Here is a 24033-nt window from a genome sequence, read left to right on the forward strand (position 1 = left end):
GAATCCCCCCTAACCCAAGGGACTCCCACAGGGATCCCCCTCTAGCCAATGGGACTCCCACAGGGATGGAAGGCTTTGGAAGCAGGGTTCGTCCATATTATATAATAAACACGTCAGCCTTAGTAAAAGAGGGGGTTTATAAGTTAATTACCTGAACAGAAAACAAAAAAAGGGTTCCACCAAAGAGATTCCACAAGGAAAACAGCAGCACAAACACAAAAGAAACTGTGGAATTGATGATCCTGTCAGAAGTAATTGCTGCTTTTTTGGGGACGAGCGGGGATGGAGGTAATTCCATGCGGGGATGGGTGGGGACAGAGAGGATCTGGGTGGGATTTCTGTCCCCGTGCAACTCTCTAGTGGAGATTGCCAGCTACACTGGAGAGCGAGTAAGAATGTGGAAATCCCCATTAGGCTCTGCTGCGCATTTCCACAATGTCCGAGGTACGATGCTGTCCTCAATGTACTATTGCGCTAACCCAGCATGGCACGAACCATAGATGGGGGAACCATAAGGCTATTATATCCTCAGCAACCTTTACTTGTCATAAGCAACTAGAGAGCTAAAATGAAAGATGAACGTGGGTTGCCCCCATCATCAAATGTTATTGTGTACTAAATATCACAGCATCAATTTGTTTTAGTAAGGCAGTATTTTAATGAAAGTTATTAACACAATTTCATACAAGTTTGAATAAGCATTATAGATGCCGTTCTGTCCTTCAAAAGTACTGAGGGGAGTGTTGTTTTCCGGAGTTGACTAGAGCAGGGGTAGGCAATTCCGGTCCTCGAGAGCCGGAGCCAGGTCAGGTTTTCAGGATCTCCACAATGAATATGTATGAGATGGATTTGCATGCCCTGCCTCCTTAAGATGCAAATCTATCTCGTGCATATTTATTGTGGATATCCTGAAAACCTGACCTGGCTCCGGCTCTCGAGGAGCGGAATTGCCTACCCCTTGATAGAGGTATTGCCATGATAGGGGTAAATCTTACGACTTTATTTAACATCTTTCTCTTATTTAAGACCATTGGATTTGATGGGTAAAATGACTTTTTTTTAAACTCTGCAGTTCATGGTGTCTCATGTCTCTTACTACTCACTGACTCCCTTTCTTGCTTTTCTCTCTAACAGCTGAAGAATGCTTTGCCGATTTTGATCTCGGCTTTCTTATTCCAATCGCAGTGGGCATCGCATTGGGCTTCCTTGTAATTCTTGTCTTCATCTCTTATTTAATTGGAAGGAAAAAAAGTCATACTGGTTATCAATCGGTATAACCCCTTTCTGCTGCCTGGGCTTTTTTCTAACAACTAATAAATCTTTGTTTAACTCAAGCATGTCCTCTTATAGGCTAACGGTCTGCTTCACAGGACTTCGTTAGTTATCAGCCTGATACCTCAATGATATGAGGATGGCATTCAGGAATCTTATTATACTATATAACTCTCGTAACTTTTTGGATATGGTGTCATAACTGGGGCTTAAGGTATCCAAAACACTTAATCTAGGTTTTATTACTTTTCTATAGTGCATTTGGACCATTGACGTTGACTTCTACAAAAACCAAGTCTGGTGAACTGAATTAACAGTAGACCAGCTACAGTCAGTCCTAAGTAGTCATGGGGACACTCATTGTTTGACTTTTTGCTTTGGCAGTCATAGTATGCTCAAGACAAATGCCATCTCTTTATTGCTTAAACCTGGCTTAGGATACTTGCCTTAACATCAGATTCCTGGAATGAACTAAAAACAAGAGTTTAAGACTATGAATAGTGCTGGTGCATGTAATGCTTGTCCGTCCCCCCTAAATTGATATATAATCAGAAGGTAGGTTGTGGTTCACTTCATTGTTGGAATAGACTTTTGTATTTTTGTCCCCTTGCTTCTTTTGGATTTTCTTCCTCTTTCATCTAAAAACTTGTTTCTTGTCCCTGTACTCTAATTCAGTGGTTCCCAATCCTGTCCTGGAGGACCACCAGGACAATTGGGCTTTCAGGCTAGCCCTAATGAATATGCATGAGAGAGATCTGTATATAATGGAAGTGACAGGCATGCAAATCTGCTCTGCATATTCATTAGGACAGTGATTCCCAACCCTGTCCTGGAGGAACACCAGGCCAATCGGGTTTTCAGGCTAGCCCTAATGAATATGCATGAGAGAGATTTGCATATGATGGAAGTGATAGGCATGCAAATTTGCTTCATGCATATTCATTAGGGCTAGCCTGAAAACCCAATTGGCCTGGTGTTCCTCCAGGACAGGGTTGGGAACCACTGCATTAGGACTATCCTGAAAACCCGATTGGCCTGGTGGTCCTCCGGACAGGGTTGGGAACCACTGCCCCTAATTCACAATGGCAAATTAGAAAGAGCTATATCTGTTAACATTTAAAAAATAGAAATCTTTTGGCTCTTTTTTAATCTTGGGTTAGATGGATACACATCCTTGTCCCATTTGCTGTTACAGCTCTGGTCGATCGCTGTGAAAGCAGGAGTTTTGCAATTCATCTGCATGGTTAGGTGAATAGACCAGTGGTTTCCAACCTTGTCCTGAAGGACCACCAGCCAGTCGGGCTTTCAGGCTAACCCTAATGAATATGCATGAGAGAGATCTGCATATAATGGAAATGACAGGCATGCAAATCTGCTCCATGCATATTCATTAGGGCTATCCTGAAAACCTGACTGGCTGGTGGTCCTCAAGGACAGGGTTGGGAACCACTGCAATAGACTGTGAATGTCTGCTACTCGGTTCTCAGTTGCTCTCTTGCTGCAGCTTTGTACAAAGTCAGAAGTCTCCTAACATAACAGTAATCTTGCACATTGGGTGACCGTGTCATCTTTTAAACAGCAAAGAATAAAAGTCTAATCCTCCACACCGGCCTTAGGACAGGAGTATCAAACTACTGCAAATGAATGAGAGCTCTGAAAAGCCCGACAGGACCAGCGCATGTGCCTTGTTCATAGGAGCTAAACAATCACATTTCCACCCTGCTGAGTTCCTAAGGCCAAGCCAGCAAGAAGTGATAGCTATAGCCACTTGCCAGATGGGCAGGGAGGGTCTAACTTTGCCTACCACACAGTGAACAAATATCATAACAAGGAGCAAAAAACAGAAACAATAAGTTTATCACTAAAAACAAAACTTTATTAATCTGGACTAAAGTGAAGTGGTGTGAATGATATACTCTAAAATGGGGGGGGGGGGGGGTGAAAGGATGCTAGGGCAGTTGATCTATTTTATAATTCTAATCACTAAAGCAATGTATAGTATGAACATATTTCTATTGCATACATGTAAATATATTAATGATATTGCTCCAAGCAAAGCTGTATCTACCATCCTGTACGAAGCAGAAAATGTTGTTCATATAGATATATTGCAAACACTATCATTATATGTGTGGTGGGTTTTTGGGTTGTTTTTTGTTTTACCCCAAAATTTCAGATGCTGTATTTCACTAGAAACTGACATGGATTCTTAGGTTCACATTGGGCTATAGTCTATATATGACACCTAAAATAAATTGTTACCAACTATAATAGCGCTTAGTGTGACTTTATGAAAAGGCACGCACTGGTGCAGGGCTGCCCAAGTCTGGTCCCTGAGATCTACAGGCAGGCCAGGTTTTCAGGATATCTACAATGAACATGCATGAGAGATTTGCCTGCACTGCCTTCTTGGTATGCAAATCTCTCTCATAAGAACATAAGAAGTTGCCTCCACTGGGTCAGACCAGAGGTCCATCGCGCCCAGCAACCCACTCCTGCAGTGGCCCATCAGGTCCATGACCTGTAAAGTGATCCTTTGTCTGAATACCTTTCATTCCCCTTTTTCCTTCTATCTATTAAGCTTTCATAGTCCTATCTCTACCCCTATCTGTATCCCTCAATCCCCGAATCCTTCAGGAATTTATCCAATCCCTCTTTGAAACCCTGTAATGTACTCTGTCCTATCACAATCTCTGGAAGTGTATTCCAGGTGTCCGCCACCCTCTGAGTGAAAAAGAATTTCCTAGCATTGGTTCTGAACCTGTTCCCTTTCAATTTCTCTGAGTACCCCCTTGTTCTTGTGGTTCCCAATAGGCTGAAAACAACAAAACAAAGAGAAAAGGGAGGTCCCAACCCAACCTAAACCAGTAAAAAACCAACCGAGAGCAAACAAAACAAAACTGCAGATCTGTACAAGACGTAGGCAAAATTTATTGTGACAACATAAATATATGTAAACCCTTCAAGGGACCCGACACGGTCTGTGTTTCGGACAAACCTTCGTCAGGGGTCCATGGTAAAAAAGGATAACAAAAAAAGTCACAAAAATTGTAGAGTAGCAGCAAAATGTTAGCAACATCGAGATTCGTCAACTGCGACGTTTTGTTGCAGTTGGCGAATCTCGATGTTGCTAATATTTTGCTGCTACTCTACAATTTTTGTGACTTTTTTTGTTATCCTTTTTTACCATGGACCCCTGACGAAGGTTTGTCCGAAAAACGGACGTGTCGGGTCCCTTGATTGGTAAAAGGGTTTACATATATTTATGTTGTCACAATAAATTTTGCCTACATCTTGTACAGATCTGCAGTTTTGTTTTGTTTGCTCCCAATAGGCTGAAGAATCTGTCCCTCTCCACCTTCTCTTCAATAAGTTTTTTTATTATAATTTGAATAATACATTATCCATTAATAACAGGAAAAAAAGATAAATCTACAATCAAAGTTCATAATTTCATCATACATAAATCCTTTTTAAGCCCACAAAAAAAGGGGGGGGGGGCAGGATACAAGAAAAGATAAAGGAAAGATTCTCAGCTCACCTAGAACAAGAAAAAGTAAAAGAAAAGATAAAGAAAAAATTTCTCAGCTTGACCTATGCGAACCTTATATAAATCCTTACTATTATAGGGATACTTGTCTCCTCATAATCTTAGAGATGAAAACATTACAGAAAAAAAAAATAATATTATTTCTGCTCACGTGCCCTCTCCACCTTCTCTATGCCTTTCATGATCTTGTATGTCTCTATCATGTCTCCTCTGAGTCTCCGCTCCTCCAGGGAGAAGAGCCCCAGCCTTTCCAACCTGTCTGTGTATGAAAGGTTTTCCATACCTTTTATCATTCTTGTTGCTCTTCTCTGAACCCTCTCAAGTATCGCCATGTCCTTCTTTAGGTACACTGACCAATATTGGACACAGTAGTCCAGATGTGGGCGCACCATCGCATGATACAGCAGCATGATGACTTCTTTCGTTCTGGTTGTGATACCCTTCTTAATAATACCCAACATTCTGTTTGCTTTCTTCGAGGTTGCTGCGCATTGTGCCGTTGACTTCATTGTTGTATCCACCAGCACACCCAAGTCTTTTTCAAGGTTACTTTCCCCTACTACTAATCCCCCCATTTTGTAGCTGAACATCGGGTTCTTTTTCCCTATATGCATGACCTTGCATTTCTCTACATTGAAGTTCATCTGCCATTTATTCGCCCACTCCTAAAGTTTGTTCAGGTCCCTTTGTAGGTCTTCACATTCCTCCACGGTTCTAACCCTGCTACAGAGTTTAGTGTTATCCGCAAATTTTATAACTTCACACTGTGTCCCTTTTCCAGGTCATTTATAAATACATTGAACAGCAGCGGTTCATTATGGATATTTTGTAAACCTGGCCTGCCAGTAGATCTCTGGGACCAGACTTGGGCAGCCCTGCACTTGTGCATAACAAAAATATTCCACTTTATGAGCTGAAGGTCAAGTCTAATGGCAGATAAAGCCTCAGGTCAAATCTGGTAGAGCTCAAACCATCTTCACCCAAATCATTGGCTCCAAAAAACTTCCATTTAGATTAATGACCCTATGCCACTAAAGTTCTGTTAGGGACTGAGATTTTAAACAGTGTTGTATGCTGTGTTATTAGACTTTTATGATGTCCTGCGTACAGCCAACGTTTCACGGGTCTTGGCTGTTTCTTCAGGGCTCCTGGACTTTCATTTGCCTCTCACATGGCCCATGGCCCTGCCCCCGGGCCTCCCCCCTCAACCTGGTCGCTTGTCGGGAGGGCGCATGTGTTGGTGTGACACAATAACGTCGCATGTATGCGCGCATGCATGTGATGTCACCATGTTGCATCTATGCATGCACAGATGGCGTCCCGATGTCGCTGCCACCTGGAAAGCTTTTCAAAACCCAAAGTGCCAGGTTTTGAAAAGCCGTCCGGACCTCCGGCCATGTCCTCAAAAAGGACATGTCCGTGGAAATCTGGACATCAGGTAACCCCAACTCTACTGCATTTCACTGTGTGCTATGCTATTCTATAACTATGCACCTAAATCCAATAGCAAACAATCCAAAAAGGGGTGTGGCCAAAGGAGCTACATGGATGGGTCAGGGGGCATTCCTACAAGTTGTAGACAGTGCTAAAGAATTAGGGCTACCAGATGTCCGGATTTCCCTGGACATCTTTTGAGGACATGTCCGGGTGGCTTTTCAAAACCTGGCACTTTGGGTTTTGAAAAGCTTCAAATCGCATCAGGCAGCGAGGAAGTCCGCGAATGTGCGGATGCCATGTGATGACGTGAAGAGCAAGTGACAGTGCATGGCATCCATACACATACAGACTTCCTACCCAACAAAAGTCGGTAGCGGGAGGGTGGGGCTAGGGCAGGGGTTGGATTAGGGCATTACAGGGCAGGGATGAGTGGAATGGGGCGGGTCTAGGGGGGTCCAGATTTTCCAATTGGAAAATCTGCCTACCCTATATAGAATATTTGGGCACTGAAATCAACACTCGCCTTTTGCGTGCCCAGTATATAATAGCATTAAGGACCAAATTTTTTTTGGCACTGATCTTTCAGTGCCATTTACTGAATCTAGCCCCCGTATGGAAGACTTTGGTCATCAACACAGCGATCCCCATTTCCCACATCATATAAAACATCATTGAAATATCATGTTTTGACTTTTACTGTACATTTTATTAAAATCAGCTTTGTATTACATAGCCCTGTTGCTGTAAATTGTACTCCTTCCACTGCTGGCATACCTGTATTTCTCTCCTCTGTCCATAGGAAAACATGGCTCCTTTCTTTTTACTGAATCGAAAGCCAAGGACAGGCCTCAACGACGAGACAAGAATGCCCAACGAAGGAGTCGTGAGGACAAGATGTCAAAAAATCAACCAAGGGTGTAGAGTTCAAAATACCTTTATTGAGCTATTGTGGCATATTCATCAATAAAGGTATTTTGAACTCTACACCCTTGGCTATTCTTTTGACATTTTGCCCTCACGACTCCTTCGTTGTGTGTCCTTTCTTTTTACATCGTGGGTTGTTAGAAATGTTACATATACAAGTATAGTATAACAGAAGTCTGGGCAGTTCGCTTAATTTCCCTTCAGAAACCAGGCAATGCCACCTTACATTCTCTCCCTCAGTACACCTAACTCCTGTCTTGTTTCATACTGAAAACTAGTTACCTCTCATGGCTTCTCTAACTCGTGCTAGGAGGACACTCGATGACTGGACTGTAGAAAGCAAATACATTAAACTAATTTCATCTACATAATTGAGCATCATGTATAAGATACATATGTACAAATGTAGGCCATTAAAAAAACATCCAGCTCCTAAAATTCTCCTTTGCTTGTTGCATCCTTCTCAATTCTCTCACGGTGTTCAGGCCACATTTGGCGTCCTGGTCCCGTGTTGCTTGTGCTAGCAGCGGGGAGTAGCTGAGCGGTCAAATCAAATAAAACATCATTTCATTTCCCTTTAAGCACGTCATCTAGTAAGGGCAAAGAGCACGAGACAATCCTTATAAAGTAAGGCCTAAGAAGTTTGCAGTGATCAAATACAGAAAGTGAAAACATAAAACCAAGCCTTTTCTGTCTGTGCACGTCCTCTGACTGGATGGTCTTTACGTGGCCTTTCTCCGTTCATGGCAACCCAATAGGGGGAGTAACTTGGTATTTTGAGAAATTCTTCAAAAAGAGACTTATCTGCTACTTCTCTTCTGAGCTCTTGAACAAAAATTGAACAAATAAACTGAGGCCCAAAATTACCACTTTCTAGGGGTGGAAAGAACCTTATAAATGACCCTTTCAGACCTAGCATCAGACAAACAAGATTTGGGGGCATAATTATCAATGTGGGCTACTGTGAAGACACGTTACTTTAGCACAGGTCACATTTTATGCAATGAGACCTAGGTACTAATAACGAATTAACAGTAAAATAGCATCTTTAATGGTAGCCTAGCTGAACCCCCCCCTCCCCCCTTTAAGGGATATATTCAGTTACTGGGGCAAAATCTTTTAAATCCCCAGCCCAAAATCTAGCATCACATTTTTTAATCTATTAAATTTATTTTAAACTTCATTTACAGAAAATAATAGGCTAGGCAAGGATTTTCCCAAGCTGCAGTGCAGGATCAAAATCGTACGGATGCCTTAAGTATGTAGGCCACATTTGAATTTTCCGTGTGCTAACTGTTGGATGGTTCTGGGAAAACTCACCCCAGCAGCATGGTGATTTAGCAGCAGAATTTAGCATTAATGTACCTAATGAATAAAGCATTGGATAAAAATAGCATTTCACATGACCTGTGATGCTCAGTTTTAGCATAATAGAAAGTACTTAAGTTCTGAATGTAATAAATATCAATCCTCGCTGGGTTAATGGAGGATGGAGCTTTGGTGAAAGAAGCTGTGTTCAAACATGGCAGACACAAAGTGACACACACGATGGGGGGGGTTGTGACCTATGTTATCCTGCACCACAATTGTGCTCTTGACACCACTGGGGACATTTTGATAGCAAGCCTGCTCCCTTTAAAACTCCATAAATAAACAGATTAAAACATAGTAGGTTGGACCATTGTTTTGTAGAGATCTTGCCTGCAAAGATAGTCGTTTTCTTATATGTATGGGATGAGTATAATTAATATTACTGTGTCTACTGTTTGAAACCCTGTATGAAACTGGGGCAGTAGAATCTTCACTTAACTAGTGTGCAGTTCAGTCTGAAATGGTATGACTATCTTCTTAAGAGAAGAGATAATCAGCTTTATCGGTTTCACATAGGTAGAGAGTATGATTGCAACAGATGGAGTAAAACCTCAAATGTTCCCACAACAGTGTTGCTGTAGCCTATACTCCAATGTTCACTGTGAGGAAGACTCTTCCAAGGAAGCGGTCATTGTTGTAGTCATTCACGATGCCTTTGCCATGGAGTTTGCACTGAATGCCTACAGGGTGATTCTTCCTTACATCTGTGAACTGCAAGGCCACCAGGGGTGATGTGTAATTTGGCTGAAAATACAATATAAATCAAGATGTCAACTACAAAGTCTAAATAGGAATTCCTTAATTAGGTTTAGCCAGCTGGTATACGGGAAAAACATTGCCACATTCTGCACAATTTGGAGGGATGCATAAAAATGGATGGGGTTGATCAACTGCAGGGAAAAAAACCCCATCTAAAAATCCTTCAAGTCAATACCAATGGAGCTTATTTTCGAAACAAGAACATGATGGCAGATAAAGGCCAAATGGCCCATCCAATCTGCCCATCCGCAGCATCCACTATCTCCTCCTCTCCCTATTGGCTAAGGCTCATTACACCTGCATTGTGATATCATAGAACTTTATGGGCTTTGCAGGCTCTCAGTCACTCAGCGCTTTTTGGGAGCAATGGTGGTGCTTTGTGCCGATCAGTCCTTTTGTAGTGACCCTTCCTGAGGAAGAGTGCGAAACTCGAGTTGGGGGGCCAGGTTTCTCAACGTGGCTTTCAGCTGTTTCTATTTATGAGCGCTAGCACTTTCATTAATCCAGTCTATGGCTATCAACATAATGAGCAAGAAGCCTCTCTTTCCACATTCAAGATAAGTCCATTTGTGTTATCTTTATCTTGGGCTATTCCAAGTTTAATATCAGCATGGTAATAGCGGGTGGCATTGTGATAGTAAAGGCAATGATGGTCCCAACGGCAGCCATAGTTTAGTGACATCACTAAACAGTTTTGGTTGATGGGTCTGAGGACTTTTCATAATTATTTATTTATTTAATACTATATACATATTTCGAGCTCTGATATTAGAGGGAATGGGTTTAGAAACATTGTAAAATGATGGCAGGTAAAGGCCAAATGGCCCATCTGGAGCATCCATTATCTCCTCCTCAAAAAGACGTCCATCTACCACAAATGTCTAAAGTATGAGTTTGTCCAATAGCAAGGGGGAGTGTTGGCATGTATTGGGCTGGATTAGGACAGCCCCAAATTTAGAATGTCTTTTAGTGATAATGAAACAGGAAGACATGTCCAAGTCTCATAAGAAGTACAATCTAGACCTTCAAAGTTTCAGAAACAAAATGCTCTGAATGACCAACTGACCACTGAACCAGCTGGACCCCTCCTTAATCCCTGAACAGATGGATACCTGGCTCTATGACAGCTATGGACATAGCCAATAGAGCAGCAGCTGCTCCCAGGAGTAGCCTAGTGATCAGTGCAGTGGACAATGAACAAGGGGATCTAGGTTCAAATCCCACTCTACCTAGTATATTTGTGGTTGAAATTGTGAGACCTCCAAAACCACCAAATTACCTCCTGTACCTAAATATAGAAGATACCCACAGGGTAGAAGGCAATTGTAATGATGTATAGTTAGGTATAGAAGGTTTTATTCTGCTCTTTGAGGGCTTGCAATACAAAATAAAAAAGATTTGGTGGGAATTGTACTTGAATGCTATTTGTTTAAAGTCTACTGCAATGACCACTTGGCTGCCCCTCTGACTTGCAGGGATGTCTATGTGGCCATTTCTCTCAAAATGATGGCACACAGATGTTTTTGTGCCTGGTTTCTGGCATTTATAAGTTTGGAAATTAGTTCTGTGCAATTAGTTCTGAGCCAGATGTTTTTCTTGTTTGAAAATGGCTCTGAGATGAACGGGGTCTTTTAGACAAAATAAGCCCAAATGGCCCAATTCTGACTTGGACATTTTTCAAAAACAATCTTCGATATCTTCCACAGAAAATTAAAACCTATCTGATGACCCAGGCCAAATCATCAAAAAACTTTATGTTAAATGGTTATTCTATAGATCAATATATATACATCCAAAACCATTAAATAATTAGACTGGTGGGTAGACACTGAATTAAATTCCTAAAATAATTTAAATTTTAACTGTGGGGGACAAGCCTCAGAACATGGAGTCGATCTTTCCCATTTTTTGGGGACTTCTTCAAGAGGAAACCATCCTTTCTTGCACTCCTTTTAGCATCATAGACTTGAGACCCACCTCCCTACTAAATAACCCAATTTAATAAATTTAAATTACTATATTCCTTCCTTTTATTTTCTTCAATTTTAAATTTATCTTATTTACTATTTATTTCATCCAAAATTTAAAACATATTCTAAAACAGTTTTTAATTTAATAATATAAAGTTCATATCTTCCTTATACATATCTACCTACCAATCTAATACTCGGGACCATCAGAATGCTCTACAATATTATACTCTAAAACTTATAAGGTGCTTAATATTAAAGTGCAACAATGCTTAAAAGTGCTTTTTTGTACTTAAACATACTACTAAAAATATATACAAAATATTTCTGTTCATCTCAGTTCATCTAATCTCAATTTCTTTCAGTTCATTCAATCAATCGTAGTTCATTTAATGGCAATTCATCTTCATTCATTTCATAAAGTGCTCACGATGCTTAAATTCATTAAATAACTTAATTGATAAAGTGCTTTATATGTGCTTTTGATGTACTGTTAAGAATATGCATCTGGAGTACTGTGTGCAATTCTGGAGGCCACATTACCGTAAGGATGTGCTCAGAATTGAGTCGGTTCAGCGGATGGCCACCAGGATGGTCTCGGGGCTAAAGGGTCTCCCGTACGAGGAAAGACTGAGCAAATTGCAGCTCTACACTCTTGAGCGTAGGGAGAGGGGAGACATGATTGAGACATTTAAGTACATCACGGGACGGGTCGAGGTGGAAGAGGATATCTTTCTTCTCAGGGGACCCTCGACCACAAGAGGACATCCGCTCAAACTCAGGGGAGGGAAGTTTCGTGGAGATGCAAGGAAGTACTTCTTCACGGAGAGAGTGATCGAGCATTGGAACAAGCTTCCAGTGCAGGTGGTCGAGGCACGCAGCATCCCAGACTTCAAGAACAAATGGGATACCCATGTGGGATCCCTACGGGGTCATGCCAAGGGATAGGGTCACTAGGACTTGAATGAGCGGGTCAGTAGAGTGACAGTATAATTACAATTATACTTAAGGGGTCAGAAGACTTAAGGGGGTGGGTAAATAGTGTGGGCAGACTTGATGGGCTATATGGCCCTTATCTGCCGTCATCTTCTATGTTTCTATGTTTCATCTTTCTAGTTCAGTTTATCACAGTTCATAGTATCAATTCATATGATCGCAATTCATGTTAGCGATATTCAAATCAATTGAAAAAAAAATCAAATCTGTGTTATCATATACTTAGCTTAAATCCACTCGAATACATTCTCTTTTTAAGTGGCAGCCGTTGCTGAAATTCGTCCAACGAGGCCTACGTTTTGCGGGACTGGTTTACAACCCGCTGCATCAGGGATATATTTTTTTCACAATGCCTAACACCTCTTTTTTTGTAGCCTCATGTCTCTGTTGGTTCCGAGCAGTTGGACGACTAAATTTCAGCAACGGCTGCCGCTTAAAAAGAGAATGTATTCGAGTGGATTTAAGCTAAGTATATGATAACACAGATTTGATTTTTTTTTCAATTGATTTGAATATCGCTAACATGAATTGCGATCATATGAATTGATACTACGAACTGTGATTAACTGAACTATTCTGCATATTCTTAACAGTACATCAAAAGCACATATAAAGCACTTTATCAATTAAGTTATTTAATGAATTTAAGCATCGTGAGCACTTTATGAAATGAATGAAGATGAATTGCCATTAAATGAACTACGATTGAATGAACTGAAAGAAATTGAGATTAGATGAACTGAGATGAACAGAAGTATTTTGTATATATTTTTAGTAGTATGTTTAAGTACAAAAAAGCACTTTTAAGCATTGTTGCACTTTAATATTAAGCACCTTATAAGTTTTAGAGTATAATATTGTAGAGCATTCTGATGGTCCCGAGTATTAGATTGGTAGGTAGATATGTATAAGGAAGATATGAACTTTATATTATTAAATTAAAAACTGTTTTAGAATATGTTTTAAATTTTGGATGAAATAAATAGTAAATAAGATAAATTTAAATTTAAAATTGAAGAAAATAAAAGGAAGGAATATAGTGATTTAAATGAATTAAATTAGGTTATTTAGTAGGGAGGTGGGTCTCAAGCCTATGATGCTAAAAGGAGTGCAAGAAAGGATGGTTTCCTCTTGAAGAAGTCCCCCCAAAATGGGAAAGATCGACTCCATGTTCTGAGGCTTGTCCCCCACAGTTAAAATTTAAATTATTTTAGGAATTTAATTCAGTGTCTACCCACCAGGCCAAATCATGCCATAACATAAACTGTCCTATGATCACTGGATACTGTGGACTGATTTCTACCACTTTGATCCTGAAGAGGCCAGAGATTGGGTCAGTTCTACAGTATCACAAAAGAACTGGACTTCTGACTGGATGGGCCTTATGCTTCTTATCTGCCATTATACTTTTCAGGTCAATTCTGAAAGTGAAATATTTGCCGACAACATGAAGAAAATGCCAGACAATTATTTTAACAGGAATGCATGTCAGTGGTACCTGTTGCTTCCCTAAGACCTCACCGTCCGTCTTGCTAGAGAAATGTATTCAAAGACTGTTACCACAGCACTTACATGTGTGAGTTTGCCATAGAAAGGAAAGTACATGAGGTCAAATGTCCCATTCCCTGGATAGAAATTGACGGCTTTAAGATCACTTTCATCACTTTTCTACAATGGAAATAAAACAAGCATTAATATTGGATGCCAATCGTGCTTCAAATTGGTGCTCCACACATTTGCTCACGTTCTGACCACCTAGCTTCCACTGTAAGCGAGACCCCCCCCATTGACCCCCCATGGCCAAAAATCTTAGTTCCTGCTGGGTACGCTTGCCACAATTTGTAAGAGAAAGCATTCTCTGTTCGCCTAGGCCTCAAAATAAAAGGCCTCCCTGGATCTGGACTTCTCAGCACTGGCGCAGGCACTACTGCCTCCCTGAGGGTGTCGAAAGCTGCTTGGCACGCTCTGGTCCAGTCAGACACCCAATCTTTCATTGTTAAGGCCACTCAGGGTCTTGCCATCTCAGCAAAACTAAATGCTCCTAGTCAGGATCTTAAGGTTCGTAAATTCCTCTGGTCTGGGCAAATTCAGAAGTGAGGCAGCTTGGTGCGAGACTGAGCTTCTCCCACCCTGACTGATACTATGGGCTCCTTTTATCAAGGCGCGCTAGCGGGGGTTAACGCGCGTGACTTTTCATCACGCATTAACCCCCGTGCTGGCCTAAAAACTACCCCCTGCTCAAGAAGAGGCGGTAGCGGTTAGCGCGGCCGGCGGTTTAGCGTGCGTTAAACCACTAACGTGCCTTTGTAAAAGGAGCCCTATAACAAAGCCATTTTCTTATATAAATTGTGGCGCTGGAACAGGAGGGACCAGGGCTTTTGCCTCGCTCCATTTTTAAGGCTGAAAGGCCCAGATACCTGCCCTTCTCACCCTACTTCCCCCCCCAGGGGTGCAGTGAGGGTAGGAGGCACCCCTTCCCCACCCCTGCTCCATCCTCCCCCTCCCCCCCGCCCCAAACACCCCCCTATCCTATCTCATACCTATTTTAACTTCCCTGGAACCAGCAGCATCACCAACTTGCTGCTCCCATCGACCTCGGCTCTCGTTCTGACTTCACTTCCTAAGCAGAGGACCCGGAAGTGATGTCAAAGGGAGAACCGACGCCAGTGTGAGCAGCAGCTTGTAGCTGCTGCTTGTGCCAGCGAAGAGACAGAGGTACGATGGGGGGGGGGCAAGTGAAGGCACATGCGGTGGGAAGAAGCGGGGGAGTGGAGGAGGGGTGCAGGTGCCCTCACCAAGACCCCCCCCCAACCTCCCCTTACTACACCATTGGTCCATTAGCACACCATTTAACCAATTCAGTTGCATAAAAATCTCTATTGGGCATCGCCAGGCAATGGCGATTTGGGCGTCTAGTGGGGCCTAACCTAGGTGCTATTTATAGAATCAGCTCCTAAGCGTGCATTAGCTATTTTCATCTTTATGTGAAATTTTCAGTATTACCTCAGAATGAGAAGATCCGTGAAATACAATTTTAATAATTATGAGAGATATCCGTTTTACAGCCCTGGAATCTGATGTTACAGAAGAGATGTAGGTGTGAGCTGAGGCCCCTCCCTGATAATAAAGGCTCAAACATGGCGAGCAGAAGTATTTTCTTTGCATGCTCTTCCTCCTGAGATTGGCACCCAGAACACTGGGGACAATAAGAGTCTTAATTACAAGCAACTGAGAATGCCAAGTAATTTCACTAAAGTCGCCAAGCAGCTAAAAGATGATAATTTATTAGGGCTACAAGTTAATCGCTGTTAACTCTGTGATTAGTGCATTAATTATTTATTTGGAATTTTTTAAAAAAAAACTAATCACGATATTAAAAAATTATCACATTGCGTTGTCTCCTGTCTCCTCCGCACATCTCTTCTAGCCCCAGCCTTTGTCCTTTACATGATCCAGCATTTCCCCCCCCCCCCCCCCATAATTCTACATCACACCCTGTGCTGGTCTACCTTAAAGGTGGTCTTCTGTTGGTCCCTGGCAGCAGCAGCGCTGTACATGCGCTGCCTGTGTCCTGGTCCAAAGCTTTCTCTCTGACCCTTCCCCCCAATAAAGAAACAGGAAGTGATGTCAGAAGAAGACGGGCCAAAGGGAAAGCTTCAGAGCAAGCTGCAGGCAGCATATGTGCAACTCTGCTGCTGCCAGGGACCAACAGATGACCACACTAAAGGCAGACCGTTGGAGAAGGGGGTGGATTGAGAGGGAAGACAGATGCTGAATGGGGGTAGAGGAGTGAGCTGCAGCAGACCCACAAACAGAAAGGAAGAGGCTCTGGATGGAAGCTTTGGCTGAGGCAGTGAGCTCCAGCAGCCATACGAAGAGCTTGCTTATTGCCAAGTTTGTGTCACTGCTGATGGAGATGAAGGGGTGGAGGAAGAGAGAGAGTGAGAGATAATAGACCTGAGGGAAGGAAGGAAGAGAAAAAGAGAGATGTTGGATTAGGGGAGGGGAGTGGTAAGAACAGATTATCAGCCCCTTACGGAAGGTGTGGTAACATGAAAGAGGGCAGGCCTTGGAACCACACAGTGGGTTAAGGTGAACAAAATATTTGATTAAGGTGTTAGGTAGGAGTCCTGTTCAATTCACAGGTGGGGAAGGAAAATAAACAAAGAAACTTGTCCTTTCATATTACTAGAGTGTTTTTCTGTTGCAGGGTTATAGCATACAATACAAGATTCTGGTCTGGCTCCCCTGAGTTACCAATATAATTGTTAGCAGTTCAGTGAGGCCAGCCTGCGACCAGCCAGATCAAAGATACCAAATTGTAAGGTTCCCAGTAGAGAATGACACCGCAGGAACTCAATTTCCCCGTCCCCATGAGTTTTTTTCACTGTCCCTGTCCCTGCCCCATTCCTGTAAGCTCTGCCTTAACCGCACAAGCCTTGAACACTTATGATTTTAAAGTGTTTGAGGCTTGTGCAGATGAGGACGGAGCTTAGGCGTTGGTGGAATGAGGCATTATGACATCACAGTCTGAGCTCTAGAATGTTGCTACTTAGGATTTTAGGTTCAAACAATTTTTACTGATGCAAACAACAACAAACACAATGCCAAGGCACCCCAAGGTGCTCAGTACAAATAAAGAGGCATCAGATATGATAGCATAACAAGCATAGACAAAAGGAAAGGAACATCAACCAATCTCCCCCCCAGCCCACTCTACTGAGGGCGAACGAGAGTAAGGCACTCCGAGGCCCTGGACTCTTATAGGCCCCGAAATGCCACACCACCCCCTCCCCTCACCTAATCCCCTTACTCTGACCGTATCTAGATCCAGAACATTCCAAACCCCTCACGCTCTCCCCAATCCCCCCTCCCCCCCAATGGTACTCTCCACCCCTCCCCACCAGTACTCGCCCAGCCCGATTATCCGGGCGCCCAATTAGGACACCCATCTTAAGACCGCACTGCGGCCTTGGGATGCAAGGCTTGCAGATATGGCTCCCAAATATTTAGGAACAACATCTTTTGCTTCCTAGCCCCTCCTGCGTCTCGCGCCTCCCAGATGGCCAACTGATGCAACTGGTTCCACCAATGCCAAAACGCCGGAGGGTCAGGGACCATCCAGCACAGAAGAATACATTTCCTGGCCAGTAAACTCATCTTCCTGCACAAAGCCCGATGCCCCCTAGGCAAATGACCAAATGCCTCAGACAAATCCAAGACACAGTGGGCCAGGGTACTGCGCAGGGCTCCCAATTAACCCTGACATGTAAGAGATTATATGCCTCCAGAAGCGCTGGATAATGGGGCAGGTCCAGAAGGCATGTCCCAATGTGTGTGTCCCCCATCCCACATTTATGACACAGTGGTGTAGGGAGACCTCCACTGTAATACAACCGTGTACGAGTGTAATAGGCAAGTAATGTCACCCTATAATGCGTTTCCCGCAACCAAGCACACAGGGTCACCCCAGGCGCCGCCTTCAAGGTATGGGCTACATCCCATTGTCCCAAATTAAGTTGCAAGTCCAGCTCCCATTTACCCCGGATGCTCTGGTAGTCCTTGGCTGGTTGTAACTCTTGCAAACTAGCATGAATGCTAGACACCATGAGGGACCCCCCCCCCTCCCGAGCAAACAGTTCCTTCAGCCTGGCCCCCATATGCAAGTGCAATTGTGCCCTGTCAAGGGATCCCACTAGTGCTCCACATGATGACACGCAAACTGCGCACCCCAGGTCTCCCCCACCTTAGCTAGCAAATCTGCATGGGTCAACAGCGCCCCATCGTTCCCCCAAAATATGTTCTAAACAAGAAACTCCTTTCACTCCCCAGGACAGGTACTCTCTGGATTCCCATCCCAGAGGGAAGGCCGGGTTACCCAACAAGGGCAAGAGATCAGTAACCGTCAGATCCCCACCCAGGGCCTGTACTAGCCAACGCCAGGCCGCGTACAATGCACTAAATATTATACTGGATCGGATAGAAGGAGGCAGTGCCCTCCGAGGACTGTGTAGTAGCACGAACACGTCATAAGGAGCAAAAAACTCACGTTCCATCAAAAGAGGGGTGTAACTGCTGGTCTTATTCACCCAATCTTCCAAATGGCGAAGCAAACACGCATAATTATAGATCCTCACATCTGGTAATCCTAACACCCCCCCCCCCATGCCAATTCCCCAACAACTGAGACACCTGCAATTTCAGTTTCTTGGCCGCCCAATAAAAGCGAGTAATTCCTTTATAAAGAATGTGTAAGTCTTTCTGCAGCAAGCGTAACGGCAGCCATTTGGGAAAGATGAACATCCTTACCATGCAAATGTGCCCCATCAGAGAAAGTGGCAATGCCTTCTAGGTATCCAGCATAAGCTCCGTCAGTTGCTGAAGTCTATCCACATTAAGACGATACAAACGATGAACCGGCATGGTCATCAAAGTCCCCAAGTACACAAACTGTCCCGGCGCCCATGTCAGCGGAAACCTATTTCCCCATAGGGCTTGCACCACCACAGAGGATGCTAACGCCTCCGATTTATCCAAATTTAAGCGGAACCCGGTATAATCACCATATTCTTTTATCAAGTCCAACAAGGCCTTCAAGTAGGGCAGAGGATCCGTAAGGTGTACTAAAATATCATCCACAAAGGCCGATAACTTAAAAGATGTAGCTCCGATATCAATCCCCCGTATGGACGGCATTGCATATATATCCCGGATTAGGGGGTCCAATGTGAGCACAAACAACAATGGTGATAAAGGACAACCCTGTCTTGTCCCCCTAGAAATCGGGAACCGGTCTGTTTCAAAATCTTTCAACACTATTCTAGCCTGTGGAAGAGCATACAATGCTCTCATCGCTGACACAAAAAAAACCATCAAAACCATAGGCCGCCAAAGTATCATAGAGAAAGTCCCACCGCACCCTATCAAACACCTTCTCAGCATCAAAGCTAACCAGCACAGATGGGAGATTGTACGCCGCCCTCTGTTCCAAAGACAGCAACAACTTTCTTACATTTTTAGCTATGGTTCAGCCTTTCACAAATCCCACCTGGGCTTCGTGAATAAGGGAGGGAAGCACAGCGGCCATCCGCTTTGCCATGATTTTCGTTAACAGTTTAACTTCCGTATTCAATAAAGAAATAGGACGGTAGGATCCTGCCGTTTCAGGATCTCTCTGCTACTTATGATTTTAAAGGGTTTGAGGCTTGTGCAGACGAGGACAGAGCTTGCAGGGATGGAGCAAGGATAGCAAAAGAACTCACAGGGATGGGATGGGAAAATGAGTTCCTGCAGGGACGGGGAAAAATTTGTCCCCGTGTCATACTCTAGTTCCCAGTCAAACTTGGCCTTCCTGACTGTAATATTTACAGTTCATACAAAGATGCTGGAGGCATATGCAATGGAACACCACTGCTCCCCTCTGAGCCTCCTTAACTTAGCTGTGCTCTCAGCTTTTCTACGTCCTCAACCATGTCATCCTGGCTTCACCCCTCTTGCATCACTTCCCCATTGGGCAGGAATATTCGGGGTTTTTTTTTTTGTTTTTTTTTAAATTATCTTTATTAACAACTGCAAAGGAACATACAACCATGAGCAGAACAATCATAAAACAGAGCAGCCAGAAAGCAGCACGGGAGACTATGACAACAAATGTTGCTCAGCGTTTTAAGGTGGCTCTGACTTACCATGAGGGAGTATCTTTAAGGGGAAGTGGCAGCATCCTATAGACATCCTCACAGGAGGCACGGGGAAATGGGATTGGATGTATCGCCTCTTTATGGTTCTAAACACAGTGGCTTGCCTATTATGTTCAGGAAGTTGGGACTAAGGAGGGTTAAGTGACTTGACAAGAGACACAAGGAGCTGAGGTGGGAAATTCATTAAATTAAATTAAACTAAATACCTTTAATTGTGCGATTAATCGCAATTAAACTTTTAAATTGAAATGCAACCTTCTAATTTATGCACTGAAGTCCTGTACTCAGCCCTCTGCTGCTTTGTGCTTTTAAAAACATGCTTTTAAATACAAAGCTACATGAATTGTGTGTAATTTAAGACAGAGAACAGTCTGTACTCCCTTCCTTTCTCCTGCCGGTCTTTACTTGCAACCGACTTGTGGCTGGGTGAAGTTCAACCTTGTCACCTCTGAAGGGAAGAATGGGAGGAGAGCGACGGTAATGGCTAAGAAATGGACATTAATTATAAATATGCTTCCAATTTGCCAAAGAATTAAGCATTAACAGAAAAACGACCCTTTCAAGTGTTTTATGTCATTTAAGATGCATATCTGTACTTCTCCCTTGCTAGATTCCTGAATGTCCGATTCTAGGACTATAATAGTCTGTGATAATATTTTAGGGACCCTTTTACTAAAAGGTGTTAAACTCTAATGTGCACTTAGCATTAGCCAACGTGTTAACGTGTTTCGTGTTATTACGCCTGTTTGTATGCACTAAGGGGATGGTTCTATAAACAGCAGCTAACAGTGCCTGACTTGTAGGCGTTGCTTCGCACGGTTGTCAATCAACCTCTAGGCGTCCCTTATAGAATCACGCCTTGCGGTGTCTAGGCGTGCTTAGGCTTTGCTGAGCGTCCTTGTGGCAGGTGCCAATATATCAGGCCAGGGTTTTCCGAGCCTGACCTACTGGCGCCTAACTCGCACGCCTAGCGATGCCTATGTTTACCATGCCTACTCTCCGCCCCTAACCATACCTACTTTTCAAGTAGGCGTCGTTAGGCGGCAGAGGGCGCCTCAGCTTAGGTGTCGCTAGGCGCAGTGTGCATAACCACGCGCAACCTTAATTGTCAATTTAAAAAAATAATTTTTTAATCGTTTTTTTTTTAATGGCATGGTCAATTAACACGCCATTTAATCAATTCAGTTGCGCATGACTTTTCCTTAGGCATTGCAGTGCCTAACCTAGCTGCCATTTATAGACTCGGCTGGTTTTTGAGGGTTTTTTTTTTTTAATTAAATTCGTTACAATTAGATAACAAACATAAAGAAATATCAATTAAACATCAGCATAAACAAATACACATCAAACAATGCTAAAGGAAATAAACATCATCAATGATCTAAGGCACTTGCAGGGAAATTTTAAGAAGAAGGTCACACCCACTGCTAGAGCCGTTGGCTTAAGCAGTACAAACTGCTTCCTCTTCAACTGAGTCTGCCTAGACACATCAGGAAAAATGATCACTCGGCCACAGAACAAATTTTGTTTCTTCATGAAAAACAACTTTAAAATAGCTTGCTTCTCTAACTTTGCTTTGAACACAACCAACAATGTAGCCTGTTTAGTTATTATGTCCTTAGAGCAGTGTATCTCAAACTGTGTTCCTCCTGAGATTTCACGTGTGCCACAGCACACTGAGGATGAAGAGAGGTGCCTACCAGCTGACTTCCCTACCCAGTACAGCGCCAGTGCTGCCCGATTCATTAAAGGCCTGCATGTTTCCCCTTCTCTCTAGCGTCCTCTGGCTTCCCCCCTGGCCTCCCGGGCTCACCTTTAAAGCTAATTGCAGAGGCTCGCCGGTAGGTAAAATGATTTTATTTTCAATATAGTGATTGAAATGTGTCAGTTTTCAGAATTTATATCTGCTGTGTATATGAAAAATGAATGGAAAAAATTGCATTACAATTAGTAAAGGGGATGGGATCTGGGGGCAGAGCTTGGGTGGGCCTAGGGAGGTCTGTGGTTGGGGGACTCGGTTGATATTTGTTAGACTGAGGGGGTATTTAGCTTGAAGTGGTTGAGAAATGCTGCTGTAGGCAATCCGCTTGCGCCAGTGCCTCTCCTTCTCTCCAGCCCTCTTCCCTGCTGGCGCCCCCTACTGGCGTCTCAGGGCCCATCTGGAGGACCTCTGCACATGCGCTGACGTCGACTTGATGATGTCCCGCATAAGTGTGATGTCATCACGGCGACGTCCGCGCACCTCTGGGTGCCTCAAGCCGTGGCCACTACCTTTAATCTGCCCCGGCTCGAGAAAGTTTGAGAGAGATGATTCAAGAAACTGAGATATATTCAAACTATCTGCTGAAACTAGTTTATCTATTTCCCCCTCATCTACTATCTCCTTCGAAGCCCTTGGAATGTGGTGGAGATGATCAGGTTCAAAAGTTTCCACATATGCATCCTGCAAGACCTCCCTCATATTCAGTACATTTTTAAAAGCTCTAATGGAGAAAGAGAATGTGTAACAGGAAAATTCAAGAAACAAAGATTCTTAACTCTCATAAAATTCTCCATTTTTTTTGCATTAGCTATTTTCTACAAATATTTTTAGAAGGGGTTTTTCATGGGAGGAAGTGGATATTCCTGAGTGATCTAGCTAGTGGGTTCATATTATCTTGCACAAACTGGATAACTTAGGGTTGACATGGGAGCACTTCGCACCTCCAAAATGGAGGGAAGTAAGGACCTGCTTCTATAAATGGCGCCTAGCTCCTAGGTGCCATTGTGCGTGGTTGTCAACAGTGGCGTAGCGAGGGTGAGAGGCACCCCTCCCCCGCCCTCTTCTCCGCCCCCACCCTACCCGCTCCTTCCCTTCCCCCGTGCCTCGTTAACGTTCGGGGCGTGAGCAGCAATCCCAACCTGCTGTTCTCGCCAGCTTCGGCTCTTTCTCTGACGCCACTTTTCTAGGGCCCAGGAAGTGACATCAGAGGAAGAGCCGACATTGGCGTGAGCAGCAGGTTGGGGTCGCTGCTCTCACACCAAATGTCACAGAGGCACGGGGGAAGGGAAAGGGCATGGGTGGGTGGTAGTGGAGGGGCGGGGAAGGAGCGGGGGAGGCAGAGAGGAGGATGGTTGCTGGCGCCCCTACCAAGATGGCATCTGAGGTGGACCTCCCCTTCATTCCCCCCCCCCTCATTACTACACCACTGGTTGCCAATCATCTGCTAGGCACCGTTTATAGAATTGCACCTAGTGGCACCTAAGAGATCTTAGGTACCGGAAGGCGTTGAATCCATAGGTGCACTACCATTTAGGCCAGGGTGTATTGGCCTAAGGTAGACACCTACTGGCACCATGCCCCAAATCTGCCCTGAATCCACCCCTAACCACACCTACTTGCTGGTAGGCACCTTGATGCAGATGTCTACCTCAAAGTGGTAGGTATCTAGGCCCATAATCCATAAACGATTCCTTAACTTAGGTGCCAGTCCCTACCAGCGCCTAAGTTATGAGCCAAACACCATTTGAAAGACCTTTTAAAACAAATTTCATTGGCCAAGTAGGCTACGATCTAGCGAACAAAATCTTTTATCTATTCCCTCTCTTAAAATTATTAATACAAGGAGACAATTTATCTTCTCTTGTACAGCACCGCAGACATGGAACGCCCTCCCTATGTTTTTACGGGAGGAGAAAGAATTTGCTAAATTTAAAAATGAATTAAAAACTTTTCTTTTTAGAGATGCATTTGCAAGTTAATCTTTTATCTTATTGCTTTGTTTATTTTATTTCCCCCAATTGTCTTATTATCCTTTTGTATTTTCCTTTGATGTCTCCTCTTTTCTTTACAAATTGTATTTCATCCTTCCTTACCTTGTGTTTAACAATGTTAATTTTTAGCACATTAAGCTTATTTATTAATTGTATTGACTGTCTTGTTACCCTACATATGTAGTTTTTAAAATGTACACCGCTTAGAAACTTGGTTTAAGCGGTTAATCAAGCCATCTAATAAACTTGAAACTTGAAACTTAAACTTTATAGCGCCTAATGCCACTGTTAGCGTGGCTAACGC

At 43.4% G+C, this 24033-nt stretch overlaps 2 protein-coding genes across 6 annotated transcripts in view; one reads left to right on the forward strand and one right to left on the reverse strand.

The window, feature by feature from the left end:
- Positions 1-2026, forward strand: part of LAMP2 (lysosomal associated membrane protein 2) — a 33764-nt gene extending 31738 nt beyond the window's left edge. For 2 of the 3 annotated variants that reach the window (XM_033944644.1, XM_033944646.1), the window contains exon 9: positions 1135-1332. In XM_033944644.1, the coding sequence (XP_033800535.1) occupies positions 1135-1277 (143 nt within the window). In that variant the 3' untranslated portion in view covers positions 1278-1332. Of the gene's footprint in view, positions 1-1134; positions 1333-1528 lie in introns of those variants that run through there. The other variant, XM_033944648.1, reaches the window with a different exon arrangement.
- ATP1B4 (ATPase Na+/K+ transporting family member beta 4) overlaps positions 1-24033 on the reverse strand; it is a 103577-nt gene that overhangs the window by 21505 nt on the left and 58039 nt on the right. For 2 of the 3 annotated variants that reach the window (XM_033944651.1, XM_033944649.1), the window contains one exon: positions 13852-13947. In XM_033944651.1, coding sequence (XP_033800542.1) covers positions 13852-13947 — 96 coding nt within the window. Of the gene's footprint in view, positions 1-5585; positions 9299-13851; positions 13948-24033 lie in introns of those variants that run through there. The other variant, XM_033944650.1, reaches the window with a different exon arrangement.

This window comes from Geotrypetes seraphini, chromosome 5 (genome assembly GCF_902459505.1).
Source record: "Geotrypetes seraphini chromosome 5, aGeoSer1.1, whole genome shotgun sequence".
NCBI classification, from domain to species: domain Eukaryota; kingdom Metazoa; phylum Chordata; class Amphibia; order Gymnophiona; family Dermophiidae; genus Geotrypetes; species Geotrypetes seraphini.